General features: G+C 41.6%; 4 protein-coding genes across 5 annotated transcripts; all 4 read left to right on the top strand.

Moving 5' to 3' along the window:
* The first annotated feature begins 897 nt into the window (after positions 1-897).
* LOC135555515 (matrix Gla protein-like) lies at positions 898-7,290 on the top strand. 2 transcript variants are annotated; one of them, XM_064988016.1, is made up of 5 exons: positions 898-1,005; positions 3,970-4,061; positions 4,165-4,194; positions 4,432-4,534; positions 6,748-7,290. In XM_064988016.1, the coding sequence occupies exons 2-5, from the start codon at positions 4,001-4,003 to the stop codon at positions 6,896-6,898; spliced, it is 345 nt and encodes a 114-aa protein (XP_064844088.1). In that variant the 5' UTR covers positions 898-1,005; positions 3,970-4,000; the 3' UTR covers positions 6,899-7,290. The 2 variants fall into 2 exon arrangements, with proteins under 2 accessions (XP_064844088.1, XP_064844089.1); XM_064988017.1 differs by having other exon boundaries at positions 899-1,005; positions 3,967-4,061.
* Positions 7,291-11,653: 4,363 nt separating this feature from the next.
* LOC135554967 (osteocalcin-like) lies at positions 11,654-13,137 on the top strand. Its single transcript, XM_064987350.1, has 4 exons — positions 11,654-11,768; positions 12,001-12,048; positions 12,224-12,315; positions 13,033-13,137. Exons 1-4 carry the CDS (start codon positions 11,708-11,710, stop codon positions 13,135-13,137), a joined length of 306 nt encoding a protein of 101 aa, XP_064843422.1. The 5' UTR covers positions 11,654-11,707.
* A 2,608-nt stretch (positions 13,138-15,745) lies between these two features.
* Positions 15,746-23,403, top strand: LOC135555513 (WW domain-binding protein 11-like). The gene is made up of 12 exons (XM_064988013.1): positions 15,746-15,946; positions 18,085-18,171; positions 18,429-18,460; positions 18,554-18,647; positions 18,766-18,962; positions 19,078-19,211; positions 19,323-19,474; positions 19,582-19,809; positions 21,145-21,267; positions 21,478-21,762; positions 21,898-22,083; positions 22,353-23,403. The coding sequence occupies exons 2-12, from the start codon at positions 18,108-18,110 to the stop codon at positions 23,000-23,002; spliced, it is 2,145 nt and encodes a 714-aa protein (XP_064844085.1). The 5' UTR covers positions 15,746-15,946; positions 18,085-18,107; the 3' UTR covers positions 23,003-23,403.
* A 288-nt stretch (positions 23,404-23,691) lies between these two features.
* On the top strand, positions 23,692-26,787 carry LOC135555514 (probable ATP-dependent RNA helicase DDX47). Its single transcript, XM_064988014.1, has 11 exons — positions 23,692-23,850; positions 24,173-24,266; positions 24,406-24,594; positions 24,688-24,759; positions 24,869-25,059; positions 25,179-25,295; positions 25,403-25,549; positions 25,680-25,817; positions 25,962-26,032; positions 26,128-26,257; positions 26,345-26,787. The coding sequence occupies exons 1-11, from the start codon at positions 23,719-23,721 to the stop codon at positions 26,522-26,524; spliced, it is 1,461 nt and encodes a 486-aa protein (XP_064844086.1). The 5' UTR covers positions 23,692-23,718; the 3' UTR covers positions 26,525-26,787.
* The last annotated feature ends 805 nt before the right edge of the window (positions 26,788-27,592 follow it).

Genomic DNA, 27,592 nt, shown 5'->3' with positions numbered 1-27,592 from the left:
TTTGACATCATGGGTATGGTGTGTAGGCCACTGACAAAAAAATCTACATTTGATAAATTTTATGAATACTTTCTGAAGGCACTGTATCCGCCTGGCTCTTCACCTTCTGTTTGTTTCCCTTTGGGCAAGTCTGGTTTCACTGAGTTATTCCTAGAACATTCCAACTTAAGTGAGGTTACATAAGGAAACCTTAAGTAAGGTTACATAAGGAAACCTTAAGTGAGGTTACATAAGGAAACCTTAAGTGAGGTTACATAAGGAAACCTTAAGTGAGATTGCATAAGGGATTTGTATTCTCATCTGAGCTTAAATCTAAAGAGGTTATTACATACAACTGTAGAACTATACTCAAATAGCCCTATATATATATGATTAGTATAATAAATGCATCACCCCACTATGCAGTTAAGAACACTGTTTTGGCAGTCAAAAACATGAAAGGACAAGGACTGGCACTACAGTGAAAGTTCTACATGACCTTTTTGGGAAGTGTTGATGATAAATAGTGGAGTCAGTCCGTGTGGGGTTTGTATGCTACTTGCTCTTTTCATACCATGCTGTCATGTTGGTAAACAGCAGTAAATATTGTCAGGTAGCTGTGATAGAGCAGGTAACTCTGCTACTGGCCTTCCTCTCTATTTCTCTCCTCCATCCCTCTCTCGTTCTCTGTTTACACCCTGTCTGTTTTGCTTCATTCCACTCCACCTTTCCATAATCTGTTTTTCAGCGAACGTGTGAGTATGTTTATAGAAGAAAGAGGGAGAGAGTGAGTTAAGTGTGGTCTGATTGAGGAGGTGGAATGGGCTGATAGAAAGAAGAAGGGAGGAGAAAGAGAGAGGGAGGGCTGAGAAAGAGGGAGTAGGGGGAAACAGACGGGTGGGGGGAGAAGAGGTATAAAAGTATAAAAGCCTTGCGAAACAGAATAAAGAAATATCCCCAGAGAGAGAGAGAGGGATTCTGAAAGAGACTTTACCAGAGATTTGACACCATAACTATCTTCTTAGGGTAAGTACAACTATCTCATAGCTACATAACAATATACTATCCACAATATATTAAAAACAAGATATACATTTGATATTGGTAACTTTGAATTAACTCCAACAGAAATCAAATCCCATAAAGGAGGTTAATGTTTAGGTGTAAATATTGGCTGTCACTTTTTGCAGCCTAAAATTAACTGTAAATAACAAAACATACAGACTTTGATCCATTAAAAATAGTGATACAGTGAGATGCATGGGTACAGCCTTCAGTTTATTTGATGTGCTACTGAGTGCTGAGTGAATAGGGGTCATTAGCCTGGTGGGGCAGTTCTGTGGGTTAGTAGCATCCTGCATGGTAAAGTTTTTTTTCCAGTGAGGTGAGCACATTCTGGCCTGGGGGGGGGGGTCTCAGGGCCTGCTGTGTGTTCGTCAGGCTTCATACGCGCATAAAAGGCTGCAGACGATGCTGTCAGCACCTCACGAACACACACGCACCCACTCATTGATATCCTCGTAACCCTTTTGCCTGTAAGGTCTGTGAGCTCCCTCCCTGTGGGCCAGCTGTGCCCCATGCCTGGGGGGTGACATGTGCCATTGGGTATGTAAAGCAGGGGCGTTGTACCAGGTTGTCATCCTACCCTATAAACACAAGAGGCGACAGAGAGGGTCTGCCATGGGGCACATGAATGTGGGTGAATGTGGGGGTTTTTGTTCACAGGGTTGGGGTCTTGTTGACTATTTGTACAGGTGTCAAAAACGTGGCAAGGTCACTGTGTGTGTGTGTGTGTGTGTGTGTGTGTGTGTGTGTGTGTGTGTGTGTGTGTGTGTGTGTGTGTGTGTGTGTGTGTGTGTGTGTGTGTGTGTGGGCGTGTGTGGGCGTGTGTGGACGTGTTTAACTATACTTGTGGGGACCAGAAGTCCCCACAAGAATAGTAAACTAAAAAACATTTGACCAACTGGAGACATTTTGTTGGTCCCCACATGGTCAAATGCTATTTCTGGGGATTTAGGGTTAAGGTTAAAATTAGTGTTAGGTTTAGAATTAGGGTTAGGGTTAGGAGCTAGGGTTAGGTTTACGGTTAAGGTTAGGTTTTTTTGGTTAAGATTAGGTGTGTGTGTGTGTGTGTGTCACTGCTCCATTGCTGCCAGCACTATGACTGTTTTTCTCCCTCCCCCATCATTCAGCAATGGCACTGACTAGTTACTACAGTATACCCACATACAGTGCCATGAAAAAGTATTTGCCCCCTTTCTGATTTTCTCTATTTTTGCATATTTTTGATACTGAATGTTGTCAGATCTTACCAAACCCTAATATTCGATAAAGAGAAGTTTAAAAATACCAGTTTATACCAGTTTAATGGAAGTATATATGGAGATAGTTTAGTGCCTAAAATAAGGGGATAAATAAAGATGGTTTCCTGATACTTTTGATATCTCTCAGCTATAGGACAGACACTTCAGAACTATATGTTGTTCCATGTAGTGAATCTGTTATTCAATTTGTTTCTAATGGCTAATAGCAGTAATGACACATTCAATGTTTCATCCAATAATTTCATATATTTCTTTGATACCTTAAGGGGTTTTAAAATTCAAAATCAAAAAGCTAAATAATCCTTGGCATGGTCATCTTAAAACAATTCATAAATTAGCTTAGAACCTCCCGCCTTAAACAGGGCTTAAATTATAATAAAATGGTTTTCAAGCATAAACTGCTTGTTTCAAGTCCTCGTTTCAGATCTTCAACAGACAGGACCCATCCAAAACGTTGACTCAGGTTTTCCCAAAAAACACCTGGAAGCACCTGGATGATCATCAAGAATCTTGGAAGAATGCTCTATGGACAGATGAGTCAAATGTATATCTTTTTGGACGACATGGGTGCCATTTTGCCTGGCGAAAACCAAACACTGCATTCCACAGTAAGAACCTCATACCAACGGTCAAGCATGGTGATGGTAGAGTGATGGTTCAGGGATGCTTTGCTGCCTCAGGACCTGGACCACTTGCCTTAATAGAAGGAACAATAAATTCTGCTCTGTATCAGAGAATTCTACTGGAGAATGTCAGGCCATCCATCTGTGAGCTGAAGCTGAAGCACAGTTGTGTCATGCAGCAAGACAATGATCCAAAACACACAATCAAGTCTACATGAAAATGGCTAAAAAGCAACATATTTGAAGTTTTGGAATGGCCTAGTCAAGGTCCAGACCTAATCCCAATTGAGATGTTGTGGCAGGACTTAAAATGAGCAGTTTATGCTTGAAAACCCACAAATATTGCTGAGTTAAAGCAGTTCTGCATGGAAGAGTGGGCCAAAATTCCTTCACTGCGATGTGAGAGACTGATCAACAACTACAGGAAGCATTTGGTGGGAGTCATTGCAGCTCAAAGTGGCACAACCAGTTGTTCAGTGTATGGGGGCAATTACTTTTTTTACACAGGGGCATTGGGTGTTGCATAACTTTATTTCTGAAATAAATTAAATAAGTATGTAATTGTTTTGTTATTTGTTCACTCAGGTTGCCTTTATCTAATATTAGGTTTTGGTTGAAGACCTGATAACATTCAGTATCAGAAATATTAGAGAAAATTAGAAAGGGGTATGCCCATAGAAACTCTGTACTTTCTTGTCTGTACATCACAAGGGACCCTAAGGTCCAGTCATACAAAATAACATTTTGTTTTGGGAATTTGTTTGTTTGCCCTCTACTCTGGAAATACATAAATGTATAGGCCTAGATATTAGTATTGTTGTTGACATTGAGAAATAGTGTGTAGTCAATGGATTTATGGCTGCGTTAACATGTACATGAACCCACATACAGACCCATGTAGACTCTTTACCATCAGTTCACTTGTTTTATAGCTGTCACAGTCCCTAATGTACTGTAACGTCATGCACTCCCTCCATGCCTTCTTTCTCTCGTGGTGGTGGTGGTATTATGACACATTTTAACATCAGTCTTCTCTCCAGCAGACCAAGAGACCGACAGACAGCCAGAGTGAGGATGAGGACTCTCCTCCAGTGTGTGGCCCTGTCTGTCACCATCTCTCTCTGCGTCTGCTACGGTACATTTCTACAAATCAACGCTACGTCAATTCAGAATCTTTTTAGTAAACCTGGTGATCTACAGTGATAAGTCACGGATAACTTTCCCCTTCTTCTCCACAGATTCTCAAGAAAGCACGGAATCCTTTGAAGGTGATTGACCTTCAGATTCTTATGGCAGTAAAACATTCCCACATATTTGATGTATTATAAAAACACTATATTTGTACATTTTTTTATATTATTTCATCTGATTTAGAATTCCAGACCAACTAGACCATTTAGTGAATTCAATATGATTTTGTCACTGAAATCTGTATGACCGCTCCTGTTGAGATGGGGGTAATTTCTTCTAATAAAATGGTTTTATTTAATTCCATGACATTCCAGATGTGTTTGTCAGCCCTTCCCGAGCCAACTCATTCATCAACCCACAGAGTCCACAGAGGGGAAGTGCCTACAACACTCCATCAAGAGGCAGCACTTACAGGAGGTACCACACACACGATCACTGGCCTACACACAATACCCCATAATGTCAAAGCTGAAATGTCTTGAATCAATAACTATTCAACCACTTGTTATGTTAAGCCTAAATAAGTTTAGGAGTAAAAATGTGCTAAAAAAAGCTACATAATAGGTTTCATGGACTCACTCTGTGTACGAGTGAGTCCTCACCTCACACATACAATTATCTGTAAGGTCCCTCAGTCGAGCAGGGAATTTCAAACACAGATTAAATCACAAAGATCAGGGAGGTTTTCCAATGCCTCACAAAGAAGGGCACCTATTGGTATTTTTTTTGTTTTGTTTTTAAATCACACATTCAATATCCCTTTGAGCATGGTGAAGTTATTAATTACACTTTGGATGGTGTATCAATACACCCAGTCACCACAAAAGATACAGGCGTCCTTCCTAACCCAGTTGCCGGAGAGGAAGGAAACCGCTCAGGGATTTCACCATTAGGCCAATGTTACAGAGGTTAATGGCTGTGATAGGAGTAACTGAGGATGGATCAACAACATTGTAGTTACTCCACAATACTAACCTAATTGTCAAAGCGAAAAGAAGGAAGTCTGTACAGAACACAAATATTCCACATCATGCATCCTGTTTGCAAGGCAATAAAGTAAAACTGCAAAACAAAGCAATTAACTGTTTGTCCTGAATACATAGTGCTATTTTGGGGGCAAATCCAATACAACACATTACTGAGTACCACTCTCTGTATTTTCAAGTATAGTGGTGGCTGCATCATGTTATGGGTATGCATGTAATCATTAAGGACTGGGGAGTTTTTCAGGATAAAACATTTACGGAATGGAGCTAAGTACAGGAAACAAAATCCTAGAGGAAAACCTGGTTCAGTCTGCTTTCCACCAGACACTGAGAGATTAAGTCACCTTTCAGCAGGACAATAACCTAAAACACAAGGCCAAATCTACACGGGAGTTGCTTACCAAGAAGACCGTGAATGTTCCTGAGTGACCGAGTTACAGTTTTGTCTTAAATCTGCTTGAAAATCTATGGCCAGACTTGAAAATGGTTGTCTAGCAATGATCAATAACTCTTTTGACAGGGCTTGAAGAATTTTGAAAAGAATAATGGGCAAATATTGTACAATCCAGGTGTGCAAAGCTCTTACACGGAACCCAAACAGGCTGTGCGTGTGCGCCATCGTGCGCTATCGTGAATAAATGTATTTTGTCCCCCTACACCAAACGCGATCACGACACACAGGTTAAAATATCAAATCAAACTCTGAAACAATTACATTAATTTGGGGACAGGTCGAAAAGCATTAAACATGTATGGCAATTTAGCTAGTTAGCTTGCACTTGCTAGCTAATTTGTACTATTTAGCTAGCTTGCTGTTGCTAGCTAATTTGTCCTGGGATATAAACATTGAGTTGTTATTTTACCTGAACTGCACAAGGTCCTCTACTCTACTCTAAATTAATCCACACATGAAACGGCCAACCGAATCGTTTCTAGTCATCTCTCCTCCTTCCAGGCTTTTTCATAGTTGAACTTATATGGTGATTGCATCTAAACTTTCATAGTATTACCACGACTACCGGCAAAACAGTTAGTCTTTCAATCACCCACGTGGGTATAACCAATGAGGAGATGGCACGTGGGTACCTGCTTCTATAAACCAATGAGGAGATGGTACGTGGGTACCTGCTTCTATAAACCAATGAGGAGATAGGAGAGGCAGAACTTTCAACGCAATCTGTGTCAGAAATAGTAATGACTTCTATTTTAGAAGACGCTTGTTGGCGCGCGTGAGCAGTGTGGGTGCAATAATTGAATAACATGGATTTGTACATTTATTTTGCGACGCTCGCGCACGACGTGTCCGATCTGGTCAGCATTTTAGAGACTTACCCAGAAAGACTCACGGCTGTAATCGCTGCCAAAGCTGATTCTAACATATATTGGCTCAAGGGTTTGAATGCTTATGTAAATGGTTATTTTTGTATTTAAATATCAATACATTTGCTAACATTTCTAAAAACACGTTTTTAGAAAAAATATCAATTTAAACCATTTAGAATTCTGTCTGTAACACAACAAAATGTGTAAAACGTCAAGGAATATGAATACTTTCTGTAGGCACTGTCGGCCTCTGTGTTCTTTGTTTATCTGTGTTTCATAATGGTTGACTGTGATTGTAGTTGACTTGTGTCTGTGTTTCAGAACAATGAAGTCTCCAGCGGAGAGGCGCACAGAGACATGTGAGGACTACTCTCCCTGTCGCTTCTTTGCCCATCGCTATGGTTACCAGCTGGCCTATCAGAGATATTTTAGAGCCAGGAATCCAGGCACAACAGGGACCCGTGGATTCTGAGTCCCTGTCCATCTTATCATAGCAATTATTCCTGCTATTGATTTACTGTACGCTCATTCAACACACTGTAACATTACATAACAGGATATTGGTTCGGTGATGTAACAGTAAAAGAGATATGACAAATATATGAAAACATATCAGTAAATCAATTACGTATATAGTGATCCAATAATCTTGCGCATTTATATAATTCAAGCTCCATTTATTGTATAACTTTATAGCCTACACACAATCACCACACCCTCAAAGAATAACTGCTTTCAGAAATCTGTGTTTGTGAAGATTAGCTTCACACCCACCTCCATTGTTCCCTTTTTCCATCCACACTAAGACAACAGTCTCTGTCTAACCCATATGTATTTATATGCATTAAAAAGTGTTTTTGAAGAGTTTCTTACATTCATTGTCTAAATCCTATGGTGTCACGATATTCCTCAGTGGGGCTTAGTAACCTTACTTGTGGGCTATAGAATTCCACATCATTTGGTTCCACGTGTTGCCAAATTGAAGTTGAATATGATTTTGAATAGGGAGCAGAAGTGTGAACGCTAATAGCTGTCCCAGTTTGACCAGTGTGGTAGCAACAAATCAGAAAAATGTAGTGTGGAAACAATAAAGCCAAGGGAAGCTACATTTTTGCACCAGCATGACAACGTTTGCACCTGTTTTTAAACTGTAAGTGTAAATTATGTTCAAAGTCAGTTACTATTTGTTTGATAATCCAGTAGTTTGTATGGCCTCATCTTCCACTTTTGGTAATATTTTTGGTAATTTTTTCCCTAACTTTTGTAAATGGGAGCATCAATGGTATCAATAGAAAATAATAATTCCCAGGTCACATACAAAAATAAGTAGTCAGCTGGTCACTGGTTTTGTTGACAAGATGCAGCTCCTTACCGTACCATAAGAACCAGAGGTCATCTGAACACAGTGAATGTCAGTCTCTAGAAGATGAGAGAGACACAAGCACCACACTGGATCTGGTCATGGCACACCCACGAACAGTGGTGTAAAGTACTTAAGTAAAAATATTTTCAAGTACTACTTAAGTCATTTTTGGGGGTTATCTGTACTTTACTATTTATATTATTTTATATTATTTATATTATTTTATATTATTTATATTATTTTATTTACCTCACTATATTCCTGTAGAAAATATTGTTATTTTTACTCCATACATTTTCCCTGACAACCCAAAGTCCTCCCTACATTTTCAATGCTTAGCAGGACAGGGAAAATGTGAAATTCACGCACTTATCAAGAGAACACATGGCCATCCCTGCTGCCTAGGGTCTGGCGGACTCACTAAACACAAATGCATCTTTTGTAAATAATGTCTGAGATTTGGAGTGTGCCCCTGACTATCCGTACATTTTAAAAATAAGAACATGGTGCCTTCCGCTTCGGTTATTATAAGGAATTTAAAATTATTTATAATTTTACTTTTGATACTTAAGTATATTTTATCAATTCAATTTACTTTTGATACTTAAGTACATTTAAAACCAGATACTTTTAGACTTTTACTCAAGAGGTATTTTACTGGGTGACTTTCACTTTTACTTGAGTAACTTTCTATTGAGGTATCTAAACTTTTACTGAAGTGTGACAATTGGGTACTTTTTCCACCACTGCCCACGAACGGGCAATCACATTGATGTTTTTTTGTAATTCTGCAGAACCAAAATGTTCATAATGAAGGCTTTGCTAAGATAGATTTCTGAACTTTGTCTCTACATGGAGGAACAACATCAGCACTGACCCAGACGCTGAAATTACACCCCACATTGTCAAGGCCCAGAAGTCCGACTTGGAAAGAAACTGAGAAAGCAAAATATAGAGGGACATTTCCCTTAAGGGTGAGGTCTTTCAATAAGGTCTTTACTGGATATACCATAATATGTGTATTACTGGTGAATGAATGTACAATCAACAATCAATCTAAAAATTTCTTTCAGTTTCTTCATATAGGAAATCACTGTGGTTTGTTATAAAAAAGCAAAACCTCTGATCAAAAGTCTGTCACATAATGACGGATGTCGGTTTCTCTTCTTGTTCGATTAGTATCATATGGTTTTATCAACCAGTAGTTAGTTAGTGGTTTGAATAGAATGTCGTGTGGGCATGCTGTAAAACTCGGACCTCTTGAGGTTGTCTGGTGGTACTGCACATTTAAAGGAGTGTTGTCTTTATACAGTGGAGTCCGAAATTATTGACACCCTTGATAAAGATGAGCAAAAATGACTGAATAAAATAAATAATTAAAATACTGAGCTATATTGTATGCAACAATTGTATGCAAAAAATTGGGACATTTTCATTCTCTATTTTCATGTCATCCAACAAATGTAAACGCCTGGATTTTGCTAAACAGCATTGGCACTTGTATTGGAGTCAGTGCTATGGTCAGATGACATGAAAATAGAGCTCTTTGTAAAATATGGTGGTGGATCTTGAATGTTATGGTGCTATTTTGCTTCCACTGGTCCTGGGGTCCTTGCTGAGGTCAACGTCATCATGAACTTTACCCAGTACATAGACATTTTAGCCCAAAACTGGTTGCCTCTGCCAGGAGGTTGAAACTTGGCAGCAAGTGGATCTTCCAGCAAGACAATAACCCCAAGCACACATCAACATCCACAAAGAAATGGTTAATTGGCTACAAAATCAACATTTTGGAATGGTCCTCTCATTCTCAAGACTTGCAATCCATAGAAACCCTGTGGTTTGAAAAGAAGAGGGCAATCTTTATTTTTATTTATTTATCCATTATTTTACCAGGTAAGTTGACTGAGAACACATTCTCATTTGCAGTAACAACCTGGGGAATAGTTACAGGGGAGAGGAGGGGGATGTAATGAGACAATTGTTAACTGTGGATTATTAGGTGACCATGATGGTTTGAGGGCCAGATTGGGAATTTAGCCAGAACACCAAGGTGAACACACCTACTCTTACAATAAGTGCCATGGGATCTTTAATGACCTCAGAGAGTCAGGAAACCCATTTAACGTCCCATCCAAAAGACAGCACCCTACACAGGGCAGTGTCATTGGGATATTTTATTTTTAGACCAGAGGAAAGAGTGCCTCCTACTGGCCCTCCAACACCACTTCCAGCAGCATCTGGTCTCTCATCCAGGAACTGACCAGGACCAACCCTGCTTAGCTACAGAAGCAAGCCAGCAGTGGTATGCAGGGTGGTATGCTGCTGACAATCTATAAGCACAGATGAACGATATCAAGGATCTGGAAGGATTATGTATGGAGGAATGTTCTAAGATCCCTCCCAATATGTTTTCCAACTCATTAAAAATGCCTCATTGCCATTATCCTAGCAAGGTGGGGTATTGAAAGGTACTGAAAACAGGGATATCAATAGTTTTGACTCCTATCTTTTTGAGAAAAAAAGTATTACTTGTTAAACAAAATCTCTTTCTCTGAAGAATTGTATTAGCAGTGGTGTAAAGTACTTAAGTAAAAATACTTTAAAGTACTACTTAAGTAGTTGTTTTGGGTATCTGTACTTTACTTTACTATTTACATTTTTGACAACTTTTACTACATTCCTAAGGAAAATAATGTACTTTTTACTCCATACATTTCCCCTGACATCCTAAAGTACTTGTTACATTTCAAATGCTTAGCAGGACAGGAAAATTGTCCAATTCACACACTTATCAAGAGAACCCCTCTGGTCATCCCTACTGCATCTGATCTGGCAGACTCACTAAACACACATGCTATGTTTGTAAATTATGTCTGAGTGTTGGAGTGTGCCCCTAGCTATCCGTAAAACAAAAATCTAAATAGTGCCGTGTGGTTTGCTTCATAATATAAGGAATGTGAAATTATTCATACTTTTACTTTTGATACTTAAGTGTATTTTAGCAATTACATTTACTTTTGATACTTAAGTATATTGAAAACCAATATTTAAAACCAAAACCAAATTTTGTATTTGTAGTATTTTAATGGATATCTTTCACTTTTACTTTAGTCATTTTCTATTAAGATATCTCTACTTGTACTCAAGTATTACGATTAGGTACGTTTTCCACCACTGTGTATTAGTATAAAATAATAGCATTTCCACATTTTTGGAGCATACAATTTAACTCAGTAATATAATTATTTAATTTACACATTTTTGGAGCATGCAATTTAACTCAGCAATATAATTATTTAATTTCCAAATTTTTGGAGCATACAATTTAACTCAATAAAATAATTATTAATTTCATCTTCATCAAGGGTGTACATTTCGGCCCCCACTGTAGGTGTGGGAATTATTAGAGACATGTACATATGTTTTTACAACAGTTAAGTATAAAAGGTGTAACAATATTTTTTCATGTTTTTTTTTTTAATCTGTTTTTTTTTTAAAGCATGACCTCACCTAGAAATATGATGAAGCATAAATGTAGAATGTTTTTTAGAATGTTTTGAATATATTCAACAATTATTTGAGAATTCAGGGTGTGTGTGTGTGTGTGTGTGTGTGTGTGTGTGTGTGTGTGTGTGTGTGTGTGTGTGTGTGTGTGTGTGTGTGTGTGTGTGTGTGTGTGTGTGTGTGTGTGTGTGTGTGTGTGTGTATCTGTTCAAGGTGCCAGTGTACATTTGCTGTTGCTTGTGGGTATATGATACATGATTCCTCATCCAATCACAACTCAAGATATTGTGAGGGTCATAACTATAAACTGAGTGTGTGTTCTTGTACTGGTGAGAGAGACAAGCAAGACAGAACAGTCTAAATCTCATACTTGTTGATCGTCCCGATCGTGAACCAACAGCAAAGAGAAAGATGAAGACCTTGGCCACCCTTGACCTCTGTGCTCTGGCATGTGTGTGCCACTCTATTGGAGGTAAGAGCAGAGATAGAGTGACAGCGTTAGTCAAGGTTTTGCACCTGTGCAAAATGTGCAACTCTTTTTAGGATTTCAGCATAAAGGGAATAAGGAAAATAGTCAAATAAATAATTAAACTTCATATAAATGTTAAAGAATAAATAAAACATGTAAACAATTTATAATGTTGTAGTTGTGTTTTCAGATCGAGATGATTAATCATGTACAATATTGTTTCCTGTCTACATAGACTCCTCTACCCCCACTGCCTCAAAGCCTGCTAGTGAGAAAAGAGTGGGTAAGAAACACCACTAGGATAATTAGTACCAGAATGGCAGGGGTCTGATTGTGTGTACTGTAATGTTGATGACCAGTCGTAGATGCACTGAACATGGTTGTTCTAAGTGCAGTGGGATTACACTTGTTTATATTTCTCTCGTTTTAAAAAGTTAATATGTTCTATGACCTTACAGGTGTGTTTGTTAAGAAGGACCTGGCCTCCACTTTGGTGCGACAGAAGAGAACTGGCACTGCCCTTGCAGACTTGTCCCTGACTCAGCTGGAGAGGGACAGTACTGTTCTGTTGTCCCCTGTCTGTCATCTGATAGCCTGGCACACAAGGTTGTTTTTCTACAAGGTGTCATAAGTTGTGTGAAGTTGACTGGATGTAATTTGGGTGGTGGACCATTCTTAATAAACACTGGAAACTATTGAGTGTAAAAAACCTAACAGTGTTGCCGTTCTTGACACAGACCGGTGTGCCTGGCACCTACTACCGTACCCTGTTCAAAGGCACTTAAATCCCTTGTCTTGCCCATTCAGTCTCTGAATTTCACACATACACAATCCATGTCTCAATTGTCTCAAGGCTTACAAATCCCTCTTTAACCTGTATCCTCCTCTTCATCTACACTGACTGAAGTGGCTTTAACAAGTGACATCAATAAGGGATCATAGCTCTCACCTGGATTCACCTGGTCAGTCTATATCATGGAAAGAGCAGGTGTTCTTAATGTTTTGTACACTCAGTGTATGTGTTTTGCTGTTAATCAATGTTTGTATGGGAACAAGCATCATTTCCACTTAATTTAAGATTAATTTACGATGAAATGTGCACAAATATTCAGGGAATTTCCTGTTGTTATGGAGTGAAATGTTAATTATATAAGCCTCTTTCTTCACACTGGATAATATCTAGATGTTCGTCTATGTTGTTTTTCCCCCCTTTCTTCTTTCACCTCTTCCTCTTATTTTATGTAAACTGCCCAACCCCTTCATTCCCAGTCTGAGGGAGGTGTGTGAGCTTAACTACTGGTGTGAGAACCTGATGGACACAGCTGGGATCATTGCTGCCTACACCGAATTCTATGGACCAATCCCATACTAGATGTCAACCCACTCCACAAACCAACTTCCATTCTGCAAGGCTTTTTGGAGAGAAGTAGGTGTAATGTTCTGAGGGTGAAACATCTGAATAAATCTAAACAAATGAAGTATAAATTGATATGGTGTTAGAGGGAGAGCGAGAGAGAAAGAGAGAAAGAGGACAATGGGAAGTTATCAAGATAACTATTTGGTAATATTCTGTAGTGTAGCATGGTCAACAAAAAATATCTAAACAATGTGTCTTTCATAAAATTATTTCATATTACATAACAATATTATAACAATGTTATAACATGATACATTGTGTGAGATCTGTAATTTCCTAAAGGGAATAAATGAGAAACAGATTAGGCTACACACTAATGGAGACCTGAAGAAATGACCTCTGTGGTATCAAAGGCTGGTAAAGACCTTGATACAAAAATAGTGGAGCAACTATAGTGGAGCAAAAAGTTCCATTGGCTTGACATTGCTGACTTTGTTTATTGAAATATTGAAAGAGCAAAGTTACATGTACAGATCTTCAGCACCTTCATGAATATAAAACATCTATGACAGCTGAAAACATTTAGACTACATTGCATTTTATATTGCATGAACAAACATATCTATCTACCTGTTCAATTGCATAAATCATCCCAATGCTGGGGCATTTAACTTGGTCATCACTGCCAATGTTCGTATTCACAGTTGAAGTCGGAAGTTTACAAACACTTTGTTTGGCGTCAATAAAACTGTTTTTTTCCACCACTCCACAAATGTATTGTTAACAAACTATAGTTTTGGCAAGTCGGTTAGGACATCTACTTTGTGCATGACACAAGTCATTTTTCCAACAATTGTTTACAGACAGATTATTTCACTTATATTTCACTGTAACAAAATTCCAGTTGGTCAGAAGTTTACATACACTAAGTTGACTGTGCCTTTAAACAGCTTGGAAAATTCCAGAAAATGATGTCATGGCATTAGAAGCTTATGATAGGCTAATTGACATCATTGGAGTCAATTGGAGGTGTACCTGTGGATGTATTTCAATGCTTACCTTCAAACTCAGTGCCTCTTTGCTTGACATCATGGGAAAATCAAAAGAAATCAGCCAAGACCTCAGAAAACAAATGGTAGACCTCCACAAGTCTGGTTCATCCTTGGGAGAAATTTCCAAACTCCTGAACGTACCACGTTTATCTGTACAAACAATAGTACACAAGTATAAACACCATGGGACCACGCAGCCGTCATACCGCTCAGGAAGGAGACGCGTTCTGTCTCCTAGAGATGAGCGTACTTTGGTGCGAAAAGTGCAAATCAATCCCAGAACAACAGCAAAGGACCTTGTGAAGATGCTGGAGGAAACAGATACAAAAGTATCTATATCCACAGTAAAACAAGTCCTATATCAATATAGCCTGAAAGGTCCCTCAGCAAGGTAGAAGCCACTGCTCCAAAACCGGCATAAAAAAGCCAGACTACGGTTTGCAACTGCACATGGGGACAAAGATCATACTTTTTGGAGAAATGTCCTCAGGTCTGATAAAACTAAAATAAAACTGTTTGGCCATAAAGACCATTGTTATGTTTGGAGGAAAAAGGGGGAGGCTTGCAAGCCAAATAACACCATCTCAACGGTTAAGCACGGAGGTGGCAGCATCATGTTGTGGGGGTGCTTTGCTACAGGAGGGACTGGTGCACTTTACAAAATAGATGGCATCATGACGAAGGAAAATGATGTGGATATATTGAAGCAACATCTCAAGACATCAGTCAGGAAGTTAAAGCTTGGTCGCAAATGGGACTTCCAAGTGGACAATGACCCCAAGCATACTTCCAAAGTTGTGGCAAAATGGCTTAAGGACAAAGAAAGTCAAGGTATTGGAGTGGCCATCACAAAGCCCTGACCTCAATCCTATAGAAAATGTGTGGGCAGAACTGAAAACGCGTGTGCGAACAAGGAGGTCTACAAACGTGACTCAGTCACACCAGCTCTGTCAGGAGGAATGGGCCAAAATTCACCCAACTTATTGTGGGAAGCTTGTGGAAGTCTACCCAAAACGTTTGACCCAAGTTAAACAATGTAAAGGCAATGCTACCAAATACTAATTGAGTGTATGTAAACTTCTGACCCACTGGGAATGTGATGAAAGACATAAAACCTGAAATAAATCATTCTCTCTACTATTATTCTGACATTTCACATTCTTAAAATAAAGTGGTGATCCTAACTGACCTAAAACAGGGCATTTTTACTAGGATTAAATGTCAGGAATTGTGAAAAACTAAGTTTAAATGTATTTGACTAAGGTGTATGTAAACTTCCAACTTCAACTGTATGTAAGGTCATCTTGCCTTAAGATTAGTTTAACCTGGCCATTCTACCCACAAAATAATGTATAATAAAATGCAAAAGGCACTCACTCACCTGCAAGAGAACTTGGTTGAAGCGTAGGCTATTCGTAACAGTAGCAGTAGCAAAGGTTGCAGGTTCACCCAAAACTGCAGACATGAAGCAAAGACTTTGAGTGCAAAACTGCAGTCTACTAGGTCAGCCACTGGGGGGTTGAGCGTATTTAGTTTGACCTTCTTTTTTGGCGTTTCCGGTTTATCTCACACGAGACTTCCGCCCTAGCTCGCGGCAATCAAAACATGGTGGACGGCATCAATTAGCCAAAAGCGTTTATGTCAGTGTGATCTAAAAGGGTATCACACAGATTAGTTTGATACAGGAAACGGCATTTATAGTTGACAATTCACCCGATTGGAAAGTAAGAGAGGGGAAAGGCGCACTGCCCACAGTTTTCACGTGGATAAAGGTAGAGTCAATTCAAGTTAGCTTTTTCGTTACCTGTTCATCGAGCTAGTTGACTGGCTAATTTAGCTAGCTAACGTTATGCTGATGTGAAACCTGCAGACTTTGGTGATATAGCTACCGTTGGTTACAAAATGTGCTAGCTAGCTAACTATTTAACATTTCAGCAAATTAATATTGGCGAGTATTTGCATTATCTATGGCTAGCTAACATTAGAACTGGTACAGCTTTGCTAGCTAATTTACCTAACGTTAGTTGTTAGTTTGGACTAGTTAACGTATACTTCTGACTAGCTGCTATTCAAACAATAATTGTTTTGTGACATTGTGCTGGGAGACGAACTTGTATGTACAAGTGTGTTTCCCAGCACAATGTCAAAAGGCAATTCATTATTGGTTTAATCGCAGCAAGAGAGTGAACGTTATTTATAAAAAGGACTTCTCTGAAATGAAAATGGATGGTCCTCCCTAGAGCAAAATATATTTTACCTAAACCCTCCCTGAACGCAAAAAACGAGTGACCCTCCCCTATACCTAAAAAAATAATTAAAACAAAGTGGATAGCAGAGAACATGTCTACCGTTTACCCTCACTTATTGGACAGACCAGAGCCTTACATATGAATATTTGTTTAATACCGTACCATTTTCCAAAATTACAGGCTAAGAATGAACATATGCCTGTGTGTTCATATTAATCCAATGCCAAATAAATGTCTTGTTTGCAATGAAACTGCCCCTGTTTGCAAATAATAAAATCTGAGACCTCATTAGGAATCTGAGCATGGTGCTTTCCAAAGTTAGGCCTAACTTATCACCCCAGGCAGAGTAGACCGACGCAGAAAAATGGCAGCTTTAACTGCTCGCCACTCTTCTTCTGTAGCTCAACCCAACGAGAGAAGGTCACAAGCGTTTACCTAAAAGCTGTCTGGGTTTAAACATCTTATATTGTATAGAAAGTTAATAACTTAATCAATTGGTAGTGACAGAATACGATTACTTCCCAAGCAAAGGACGTTTTTTGTCTTTATGCTAGAAACAATGATATCCCCATATGCATCGGAATCATGTCTTTCCTGGATATTTTACAGCTTATTTCTAGCATAAAGCATCGCGGACCAAAGCGCTGTTATAGATCACTTTATATAATCAGATCTGTTTTTTCTTTTTTGCAATTGTCTTTAATAAAAAGAAGGCCTATGGCATACCATCTCATGCCCCATCAATTTGAGTCTTGGTTTTAACTTAGCCTCCTTGTCAGTGAAGTGCTGTTATTTAAAGAGTGGATGGTGGAATTGACCAACAAATCTATTGACATAGCAGCCTATATATAGCCTAAGTGAGTCTGCCAACCAGGTGGGCCTACCTCTTATTTCTTAAATAGGCTCCAACACAAAGCCCTCTTGTTAGTAAACTAATTAAAATTAAGACTGTTGAAATGAATTATGCCTATTTGAATTTGCCTGCTTTCAGCACCATGAGCTGTCCATTTCCGATTGATTGCTTCATTTCAGCACCACAATGTAAGTTACTTGAATCTGGCTTATTGTGAGGTTAATAACTCTGATAAATAGGCCTACATCATGGGCAAGAAACATTTAGTTTTTAATCAAATCAATTATAGTAGCAGCAAGCTATAAAAGTTGACCTCCAGCCTTCCTTTTCATCTTTGCGCTCTCCTTCTCAAACTTAACTGAAGATAGGCTATAGCAGTGTTTCCCAACCCTGGTCCTCTAATACTCCCAACAGTACACTGTTTCGTTGTGGCCCTTGACAAACACACATCATTGAAGGCTTGATGATTTGTTGACAAGTTGAATCAGGTATGCTTGTCCAGGGTTACAATAGAAATGTGTACTATTGGAGGTATTCAAGGACCAGGGTTGGAAAACACTGTTCATGCGCAAGAGTGCATTTGTTTTTGGGAAGAAGCCCCTTACTCTCCCTCTGAACTGCCACCGTAGGTCTACACAGCGCAGCCATTGGTTGGGAATCACACAAAAAAAAGGTTTTGTTCAGCAAGAGCAGAGCAGGCTGGGGCTCATTGTTGGAATATACATTGCAGTGTGTAATACACCCGAGTTGTATAACTTATAGATTTTCTCCTGATTCCAATAAGTTGATACTGTATCTTCCCTGGCAGGGTGAAGGACACGCGCCATCACCATGGGGCGACGTTCGACCTCCTCCACCAAGAGTGGGAAGTTCATGAACCCCACCGACCAGGCCAGTAAGTAACGTCATACCCTTTCCGTCATCATGTGACCGCTCACATCATACGTTCACCTCACCTTGAGCATGACCACGTCAGTGGACACCCATTGTTACTTAAGCTTCAGGGGATCCCATGTCTGTGAAAGGAAAATCATTTCTATGTCTGTTATTGAGCTCAGCAGCACTCTGAACAATATTAAAGGCATCAATGTAGAAGAGCTGTAAGGTAACAGGTTCTACATCAAACTTAATGCGGTGCCTTTTCCTCTTCAGGGAAGGAGGCCAGGAAACGGGAGCTGAAGAAGGTAAGACCTTGGCTGACAAGTTGAATGTCAATGACAGGTTGACTTTGTAGTCTGTCTATAAATCTCACTGTGTTCTTCTTTGCTGCGCCACAGAACAAGAAGCAGAGGATGATGGTGAGAACAGCTGTACTGAAGATGAAGGACCCCAGACAGATCATCAAAGACATGGAGAAGCTGGATGAAATGGGTGAGCCATTGCAAACGGGTTTTAAACAAGGTTGTGCGTCTTATTGGTCTTCCAAAAATATCTTGCTAATCATTTTCTTTTCTCCTGTTCACATCCATTCTGTTTTTTCCTGTGCCAGAGTTCAACCCTGTGCAGCAGCCACTGCTGAATGAGAAGGTGCTGAGGGACAAGAGGAAGAAGCTACGGGAGACGTTTGAGCGCATCGTACGTTTGTACGAAAGAGAGAACCCAGACACTTACAAGGAGCTACGCAAACTGGAGCTGGACTATGAGAGCAATCGCGGCAAGCTGTCACTCTACTTCGACTCAGTCAAGGTGTGTATGCTATGCTGATGAACATGTATGAATTGCACAGATAAACCGAGCAGTGCTGAGATCATGTCATAATTTTTTGCTGTTCACTATTTGTCTTCAACGCTCTGTCAACTAGAATGCTGAACTGGTGGAGGTGGATAGCATCCCACTCCCAGAGATGCCCCACGCACCCTCCAGCATCCTGATCCAGGACATCCCCCTGCCTGGGGCTCAGCCTCCCTCCATCCTGAAGAAGGGCTCCTCGTTTAGGTGGGCACTCCCCTGAATTTACAGTGCTGTCTCAGTATCATTCCTATGGACCATACCACAACCCTACCAGCTGCTCTGTAAACACTCTCTCACTATCTCTTTCTCTCTCAGTAAGGGGATCAGTGCCTCCATGTCTGCAGCGGTGGCAGGTGTCCCTCGGTTACCCCCTGGTAGGAAACCCCCGGGTCCCCCACCTGGCCCCCCACCGTCTCAGGTCCTGGCACTGTACGCCTCACGCAGGGCCCAGTTCGCAGCAGACGCAGGTACTGCACACACCTCTCTACTGCTTGTTTGCACATGGGATCAGGAGGAATAAATATGCTTAATTCTATTTTTTCATCCAAATCCACCTTTCTCTGCCTACAACCAGATCCATCCAACCAGGCCTCTGACATGGAGAAAGCCATGGACACTATGCTGATGGGAGGAGAGAGGGACAGTGGGAGCGAGAGCGATGGAGACGATGGGGAGGAAGACGACAGCGACTCTGAAGAGGACAGTGAAGGAGAGAGGGATGACGGAGGCGAGGTTGACAAGAGGATGATGGAGGACGATAGAGAGAAGGGCAGAGAGGAGGAGAGAGGGGACAGACATGCAGGTGAGAGGCAGAGCCTTGTCCACATATGTGCTTTCTTGATCACCCTAAGTGTGTTGGGTTCGGTCTTCAAGTCTGTGCACTACTTGGTGTTGTAGTTTAAAGAATGATAACACAGATATGGCGTTTTACCAGTAGCGTGCCGTGCTTCTGGGGCCTGGGCCTTCAGTGAAGTCCTACACAATCCCACCCGAATTAATCCACCTCTTATTACCATCATTATGATGCCATGGCTCTAGACACTATACATTTAGACAGAAACGCAGTATAACCAGGCGTTGCGTCACCTTGAAATTGACATTTTTATTCAGAGAATTGCAGGGGAAGAGTACAATACCTTTTCATTGTGCAGCTTCGTTGCCCTGCGCGCTTGTTCGTTGAGCTGTAGATCCACTCGGGTGTCCCCAAAAGTGTTCAAAAGCACCATTGTTTGTAAGTGCCCAGCCGTAATTTGGTGTCTCGTTGCTGCCTTGGTTAGACAACTCAGGTTTGCAAAGCCAGTGTGGCTCCAAACACCAAATCGATCACTTGCAAATAATAGGCATTCCCAGCAGTACAGTTTGCAGTGCTTCTCGGAGCCTGTGAGTCATTGATAGTGCCCATAATTGAAAGTGGAGAACAAACCCCTTTCCCGCCTGTGACAGGCTTTGTAGTGTCGGCGTCTACCTCTCCTGACAATGTCTAACTTTTTTTGAAAAGTTTGTCTTGAGAACGGCGTTATAATTATATCCTCGACCAAATCGATATCTTCTCCTTCCGCCATTGTGGGTTGAAAAAACAGTTTAGTAGTACGCAAATTAATTTGTTGATCAATTTCAGTTTCCTAGTTCTGAGACCTGCCCATATAGGACCTGCCGCTCAATATTGGTAATCCAATCAAAAGACGTGCACGCACTACGCCTGCTCGCTGGCTCCTGTGTAACACTGGAGCCAGCCAGCAGGCGTACAATAGCCAACTCTGAAGCTGATTGGTTGACGCTAAATTTTAATTTCCATTCACTTTAAGCTACAAGCGCCCGCAATGTTGATTCTGAAGGCCTGAGGGCAGATTTTAGACCCCTGGCAACACATGATGGCTGAATATGATTGGATAAAATATCTAACATAAAGACCAGTCCTCCAAATCTCAACTTGGGGCTGGAAGCAGTGCAACCAAGAGGAATGCTATGAAATGAAGAGTGTAACTCTTACTCTGGGGAATAATTTAATACATATTTGTGGGAAAATATATGTAAAAAAATATATATTCTGATGATGTTTAGGCCAGCAGAGAAGGCCTTGCTGGCCCTGACGGCCCACCACTGCGTTTTACACAAGGTTGTGTGATATGTTTTGCAGGACGCAGTGTGCGGTTTGCAGACATGCCCCCCTCAGCACCCAGGGAGAAGAGCAAGAAGAAGAGGATTGTGAAGAAGAAAAAGGCCATCACTCCTCTGCAGGCTATGATGCTTAGGATGGCAGGTACTGTATCTCCTTCAGTCTGCACACAACACCACTACCACACTTCAGCAGGACTTGATGATGCAGATGAATGATTGGATTGTTGACACTATTTTGGAGAATGGTGTAATTTAAAGAGGTTTGTATGGAGGATGATTTCTCCATGGGAACTAGGTTATAATTTCTTCCTTCATCCCTTTCTCAATCATCCCCTTTATTATTTGTCTACAGGGCAGTCCATCCCTGAAGACGAAGAGGAGGAAGAGGAAGTTGAGGAGGAGTATACTGACTCTGACGACTCCGACATCGAGGATAGGGGACCACCAGGCGACAACCAATCTCATCTTATACCCAATCAGCGCATGCCTCCACCCTCTGGACCAATGGGAGGACAGCAACCACCTCTACACATGCAGGGTCCACCAGGAACAGGGCCTCCACCGTTGGGACCACCCCCAGCTCCTCCAATGAGGCCTCCTGGTCCGCCCTCTGGCCTGCCTCCCGGCCCTCCACCCGGTTAGTTGGTTTTATGTGTAGTAATGATTGGAGTACAGTGTCATTTGTATGACGTTGCTTCATTACTATCAAATTACTAAAACAAAGCACTATGATGTGATATGTCATATGATATGTCTTGTTTGTCATCCTAAGGTGCTCCCCCGTTTTTGAGGCCGCCTGGTATGCTAGGCGGTCCAAGGGGACCGATGCCCCGGCTACTGCCCCCTGGACCCCCACCAGGTCGTCCCCCTGGCCCTCCCCCAGGCCCCCCTCCAGGTCTCCCTCCTGGTCCTCCACCCCGGGGACCCCCACCCAGACTGCCTCCCCCAGCTCCCCCAGGTATGTGTAGATGTATTTTTGTGCCTTTTATTGGAATTTCATGACTTTATCCCTTCTCCTTAAACACAGAACATTGTCAAAACATGCATATTTTTTAAACATAACTACAGTTATGCAGTAGTACCCAAAGTTAACAGTAATAAAAATGTATGTCAACATGGCACATACCTCAAGCTAAAATGAATGTAAAATGTATTTTGGGCAGCAAAGCATGGGAATAAAGCAGGATTTCCCCCCACTCTAATCTCCTCTCCTCTCCCTTTCTGTAGGTATCCCCCCTCCACCACGATCTGGCCCCCCACGCCAACTCGCCCCTCCCCTCTCTCTTTTCCCTCCGCCGCTTAACTCCAACGTCCTCAGTGCTCCCCCCAGCATCGTCCACCGCCAGAAACCCGGCTCCAACCCAGATGGCTCCCATAGCAACCCCAATGCCTCCATGCTGCCCCCTCCCTCCATGCCTATGTCCATGCGCCCAGGGATGCAGATGCCCCCTCCCCCGGGGACAAGTGCCCTGCCGTCGGGCGCAAACCCCACCAGCCACCACCATGCACCAACCATCGAGAAGCGGGCCAACATCACCTCTATCTCAGCCGGAGGCAGCAATCTGGCAACAGGCCAGGGGAGTGGCGGAGCCACCATCTCAGCCAAACCCCAGATCATCAACCCCAAGACAGAGGTCACCCGCTTCGTGCCCACAGCGCTGAGGGTGCGCAGGGATAAAGGGGCCGGGAGCGGAGGAGGGCCTATGGAAAAGAGAGGAAGAAGAGATGAAAGGGTGGGAGGCCAGAAGCTGCAGTCAATGGCTGCCCCCATGGGGTCGGCCAACCCTACTCAGATGGGCCCAGTCTCTCAGCCCAACATGAAGACCAAGGACCAGATGTATGAGGCCTTCATGAGGGAGATGGAAGGACTCCTCTGAGACTGACAAGGGCTGCGGGGTGAAAAGGGTGGGTGTGTGTGTTGAGAAGGAATGAACAGTAGGGGCCATGAAGAAAGTGTTAGTGATACCATCAAGCAGATGCTGTTCAGAAATACATTGGTTCCTCTAAATGAAGCAGAAAGGCTTAGTTTTTCACATTGAGACTAGAATCTCCTCGCTACCAACTTACTGTACATGGCTATGATAATTTGGCTCAATCTTTGTGAAAAAGCTAGTGTTTTTTTATGACTGTCAAATGTTTATTTTATTGTTGAACTGAGAAACATGATGGATTTCAAAGAAAGAAGGGGGGTGTTTTGTCAGGTGTTTGTAGGAAAATCCAAATGAGTGTGCTTGTCTGAAATGGTTAGACCTGCAACTAAATAAATACTTAAACTCAATTAACTATTTTCAGTCCAATCTTTTCATAAGTCAGACTAGTAATTAATAAACCACCATGATGAACAGGCTCGTTCAGCAGGATGCAACGTTTTTGAACATTCAGATGGAAGAACGAGGCTAAGGAATCACATCAGCTCTATTCATGGCATTTCTATCTGCAACGTTTGACAACTGAATGTGGTCTAAACATTGCAATTAATTTGAACGATGTATGAATTCAACGGGGAACATCAAGTCCCAGAAATCCTAGCATGAAATCTTGTCCATTTCCGTACATGCGCACTTTAGCGTAGACGGCACGTTGGCAAACAAGCATGGCGGACGACCCGAAGAAAAGTGTTGAGATAAAAACAGATGACGCAAAGGATGAAGATTTGAGTAATGATGATAACAGTAACGTTAATATCGCTGAAAATGATGAACAAGTGAAAACCTTCAAGGATCTGGTAAGTAACGTTAGCTAGCTAAATGGAAATGGTGTATAAGCTTGCCGGCTTGGAAGCGAGCTAACGTTAGTTAAAACAGCACATCAACAAACCAACCTAACGCTGATAAATTAGCAAGTTAACTCTCTTTCAACCACCAACATACAGTTCAGCATCCTACTGATGGAAGCTATGTACAGCTGTGAGATGATGTGATGTCATTGACAGACATTTAAAAATGGGGCGCGCATTCAGCCATGCGATGTGTGTAGATGTGTAACATAAACTCCATATTCTAACGTGTTTACATATTTCTGCTATGGCATGCATCTGTTTAATATAGGGTGTAACTGAAGTGCTGTGTGAAGCTTGTGAACAGTTGGGATGGAAGACTCCTACAAAGATCCAGGTAGAGGCCATACCTGTAGCCTTACAAGGTGAGTTCAGTTGGATGGAGGGGGGTGAATGTTCTTGTTTGTGCCATGTATAAAATGGTTGGTAAAGACCTGTCCTCTCGGGGGAAGGTCTCATGTCTGTTTGTACACTCACGATGCACGTTCTTCTCTCCTCTCTCAGGAAAGGATGTAATTGGCTTGGCAGAGACTGGCTCAGGGAAGACCGGTGCGTTTGCTCTGCCCATCCTGCAGTCACTCCTCGCTTCCGCTCAGAGGCTGCATACACTCATACTCACCCCCACCAGAGAGCTGGCTTTCCAGATAGCAGAACAGTTTGAGGCCCTGGGCTCCAGCATCGGAGTCAAGACCGGTACGTGGGCATTGGAAGGAGTAGAAACATATATTTGAAGGAACTCAAGTGTCATGTGACTGTTGTTTTAACTCGTCTTTTTTTCTGTTTCAGCTGTTATCGTTGGAGGAATTGACATGATGTCCCAATCCCTGGTCCTGGCCAAGAAACCTCACATTGTCATTGGTGAGAACATACCTTAATCCAACCTACCCCTTTCAGTTGCATAATATGGTAGCATATTTTAAGTGCATTCCTGGTTGATACTGTGTATTCACCGTGCATGTCATAACAGCCACCCCCGGGCGGTTGATTGACCACTTAGAGAACACCAAAGGCTTCTCGCTGCGAGCGCTGAAGTTCCTGGTGATGGATGAGGCAGACCGGATCCTCAACATGGACTTTGAGACCGAGGTGGACAAGATCCTAAAGGTTATTCCCAGAGACAGACGGACGTTTCTCTTTTCTGCCACCATGACCAAAAAGGTAACCACGTAATAGCCCCTGTTATCTATTCCTTTTAGCTTTTAATTTGAGACTTGTCAGAGTATCCCTAACACCTGGCCTGTCACACTAACCCTTCTATGTCTTCTATATTTACCAAGGTCGCCAAGCTGCAAAGAGCAGCTCTGAAGGATCCAGTTAAATGTGCTGTTAACACCAAATACTCAACAGTAGAAAAACTTCAGCAGTACTATGTCTTCATACCCTCCAAATACAAGGTACTTGAAGTTTGATGTTGTAATGGTATCAAGGTAATTTGTCTCTGAGAAGTCAGAAGCTGTGTATGGTTCGTGTTGGATTGTAAGTTAACTGGCTGTGTCTCCAGGATTGTTATCTGGTATCCATCATCAACGAGCTGGCTGGGAACTCCTTCATGATCTTCTGCAGTACGTGTAACAATGCCCAGCGTGTGGCACTGCTGCTTAGGAACTTGGGCATCACTGCCATCCCCCTGCATGGGCAGATGAGTCAGGTACCGCCCTTATCCAAACACACTACTGTCTACCAACATACTCCAAATATCATACTAACACTTCCAAATGTTTTACACATCTTAGAAATCTGCATGTATGAAAGTATAAATGTCTTTCTCTGTTGGTCAGAACAAACGTCTGGGGTCGCTGAACAAGTTCAAGTCTAAGTCTCGCTCTGTGTTGCTGGCGACGGACGTGGCATCAAGAGGACTGGACATTCCACATGTAGACTGTGTTATTAACTACGACATCCCAACCCACTCAAAGGTATCAATCTTGCTCATGTGGATGTTTCTCCCTGGTCTGTGCAGTCTCTTCAATGTTATCACAAACGATGACCCAACTGAGCAAGTTTAGTGGTGTTTTATTGTGTGTGTGTGTGTGTGTGTGTGTGTGTGTGCGCGCGCTCAGGACTACATCCACAGAGTGGGGCGAACCGCCAGAGCAGGACGATCTGGAAAATCCATCACATTTGTCACACAGTAAGGGCCACCTTTATGCTCGATCTCAACCAATCCTATTGAAATTGGTGACTTCGTCCAAATATTTTCTTCTGATTGACATATTAACCTCTCAGGTATGATGTGGAGCTGTTCCAGCGAATCGAAACTCTGATTGGCAAGAAGCTGCCTGCCTTCCCCACGCAGGAGGAGGAAGTGATGATGCTGGTGGAGAGAGTGAGCGAGGCACAGCGATTCGCCAGAATTGTGAGTCTCAATCAGTGTCTTTTCAGCATTGTCGTCATCCATTGTAATAGCTCTAAAGTCAGTCACGATAACCTCTTTCCCTCTCAGGAAATGAAGGAACAAGGAGAAAAGAGGAAGAGGCCCAGAGGAGAAGAGGGGGATGACACAGAGCAGTCCAGCGGTGTGAGGAAGAAAGTAAGAGGCGGCGCTGGTGGTGGCGGAGGGGGGGGGGGTGGCAGAGGAGGAGGAAAAAACCGTGGCGGAGCAGCATGGAGAGGTGGACGTTAAAGGTGCCAGTAGAATAACACAATACTGTACATATTGTCAGATAGTATGACATTTTCTCCTTGATATAAAACATCTATGATTATTAACAGATGCCTCTTTCTTTACAACCACCACATCACGAGACAGGCTGTTTAATTACCAATGACTTGTTCAATTTACTAATCAATCTTTCCATTTGTAATAAAATGTTTATGTAAAATCAAGACCATTTTCAGTGAGTTGTTCACATTCACAATTTGATAATAAAGCTTGTTCAACATGAATGGAATCCTGATATGATAATATAACATCATTAATTAGGCAGGGTAGCCTAGTGGTTAGTGCGTTGGACTAGTAACCGGAAGGTTGCAATTTCAAATCCCCGAGCTGACAAGGTACAAATCTGTCGTTCTGCCCCTGAACAGGCAGTTAACCCACTGTTCCTAGGCCGTCATTGAAAATAAGAATTTGTTCTTAACTGACTTGCCTAGTTAAATAAAGGTAAAGTTAATTTATTAAATATTTCATTAAATATTTTGAATGTATATTTGCAATGCAGGTGACATGAACAGGGAAAAAAATAGACAATGACCTATGTTTCCAGGAAGATAATGGGAAAAAATAGACTTTAAACCAACTATGACCTGTTTCCAGGAAGATAATGGTACAAAGAAGCCCCACCACTTTGGACACAAGATGGGGGCGTCGCATACCATGATATCTAACCAGTTACTCTGTGGCAGTTTATTGTAACATTTGTACCATGTCAAATATCACTCCATGCGATACCTAACGAACATACAAAATGAACATTGCATCAACAGCGTGTTAATGACTGAAGGAACAAAGACGTGCATTATTATTTCGTGCACTGAGCATAATGATTTAATTGAAAGGAAATGTATTAGAAAACATTTTAATGTCGAGGGTCCGGTTGAAAATGGTGTCAGGGAACAGGTGAAACGATGGACCAGAAATAATTCCTCTAAAAATAGTTGGGTTTTTCTGTTTTTAGCCAATAGGAGGCGAGGGTAGTAGAGACTGCAGCGTGCGAATCCAATTGTGTTTTAGCCGCATCTAGTAGGTGTG

This window comes from Oncorhynchus masou, chromosome 15 (assembly GCF_036934945.1).
Source record: "Oncorhynchus masou masou isolate Uvic2021 chromosome 15, UVic_Omas_1.1, whole genome shotgun sequence".
Taxonomy (NCBI): Eukaryota; Metazoa; Chordata; class Actinopteri; order Salmoniformes; family Salmonidae; genus Oncorhynchus; species Oncorhynchus masou.
Note: the sequence above shows the minus strand (reverse complement) of the source record. Positions and strands in the feature narration are given on the sequence as shown.

Excerpts from the sequence above, each read along its gene's own strand:
- LOC135554967 (XM_064987350.1), top strand. The coding sequence starts at position 11,708 with ATGAAGACCTTGGCCACCCTTGACCTCTGTGCTCTGGCATGTGTGTGC. Across the intron at positions 12,049-12,223 it reads TGCTAGTGAGAAAAGAGTGG|GTGTGTTTGTTAAGAAGGAC; the intron begins GTAAGAAACACC and ends ATGACCTTACAG. Across the intron at positions 12,316-13,032 it reads TGTCCCTGACTCAGCTGGAG|AGTCTGAGGGAGGTGTGTGA; the intron begins AGGGACAGTACT and ends CCCTTCATTCCC.
- LOC135555515 (XM_064988016.1), top strand. The coding sequence starts at position 4,001 with ATGAGGACTCTCCTCCAGTGTGTGGCCCTGTCTGTCACCATCTCTCTC. Across the intron at positions 4,062-4,164 it reads CTCTCTCTGCGTCTGCTACG|ATTCTCAAGAAAGCACGGAA; the intron begins GTACATTTCTAC and ends TCTTCTCCACAG. Across the intron at positions 4,195-4,431 it reads AAGCACGGAATCCTTTGAAG|ATGTGTTTGTCAGCCCTTCC; the intron begins GTGATTGACCTT and ends ATGACATTCCAG.
- LOC135555513 (XM_064988013.1), top strand. The coding sequence starts at position 18,108 with ATGGGGCGACGTTCGACCTCCTCCACCAAGAGTGGGAAGTTCATGAAC. Across the intron at positions 18,648-18,765 it reads GGAGAAGCTGGATGAAATGG|AGTTCAACCCTGTGCAGCAG; the intron begins GTGAGCCATTGC and ends TTCCTGTGCCAG. Across the intron at positions 22,084-22,352 it reads GCCTCCCCCAGCTCCCCCAG|GTATCCCCCCTCCACCACGA; the intron begins GTATGTGTAGAT and ends CCCTTTCTGTAG.
- LOC135555514 (XM_064988014.1), top strand. The coding sequence starts at position 23,719 with ATGGCGGACGACCCGAAGAAAAGTGTTGAGATAAAAACAGATGACGCA. Across the intron at positions 23,851-24,172 it reads TGAAAACCTTCAAGGATCTG|GGTGTAACTGAAGTGCTGTG; the intron begins GTAAGTAACGTT and ends TGTTTAATATAG. Across the intron at positions 24,595-24,687 it reads CAGCATCGGAGTCAAGACCG|CTGTTATCGTTGGAGGAATT; the intron begins GTACGTGGGCAT and ends TTTCTGTTTCAG.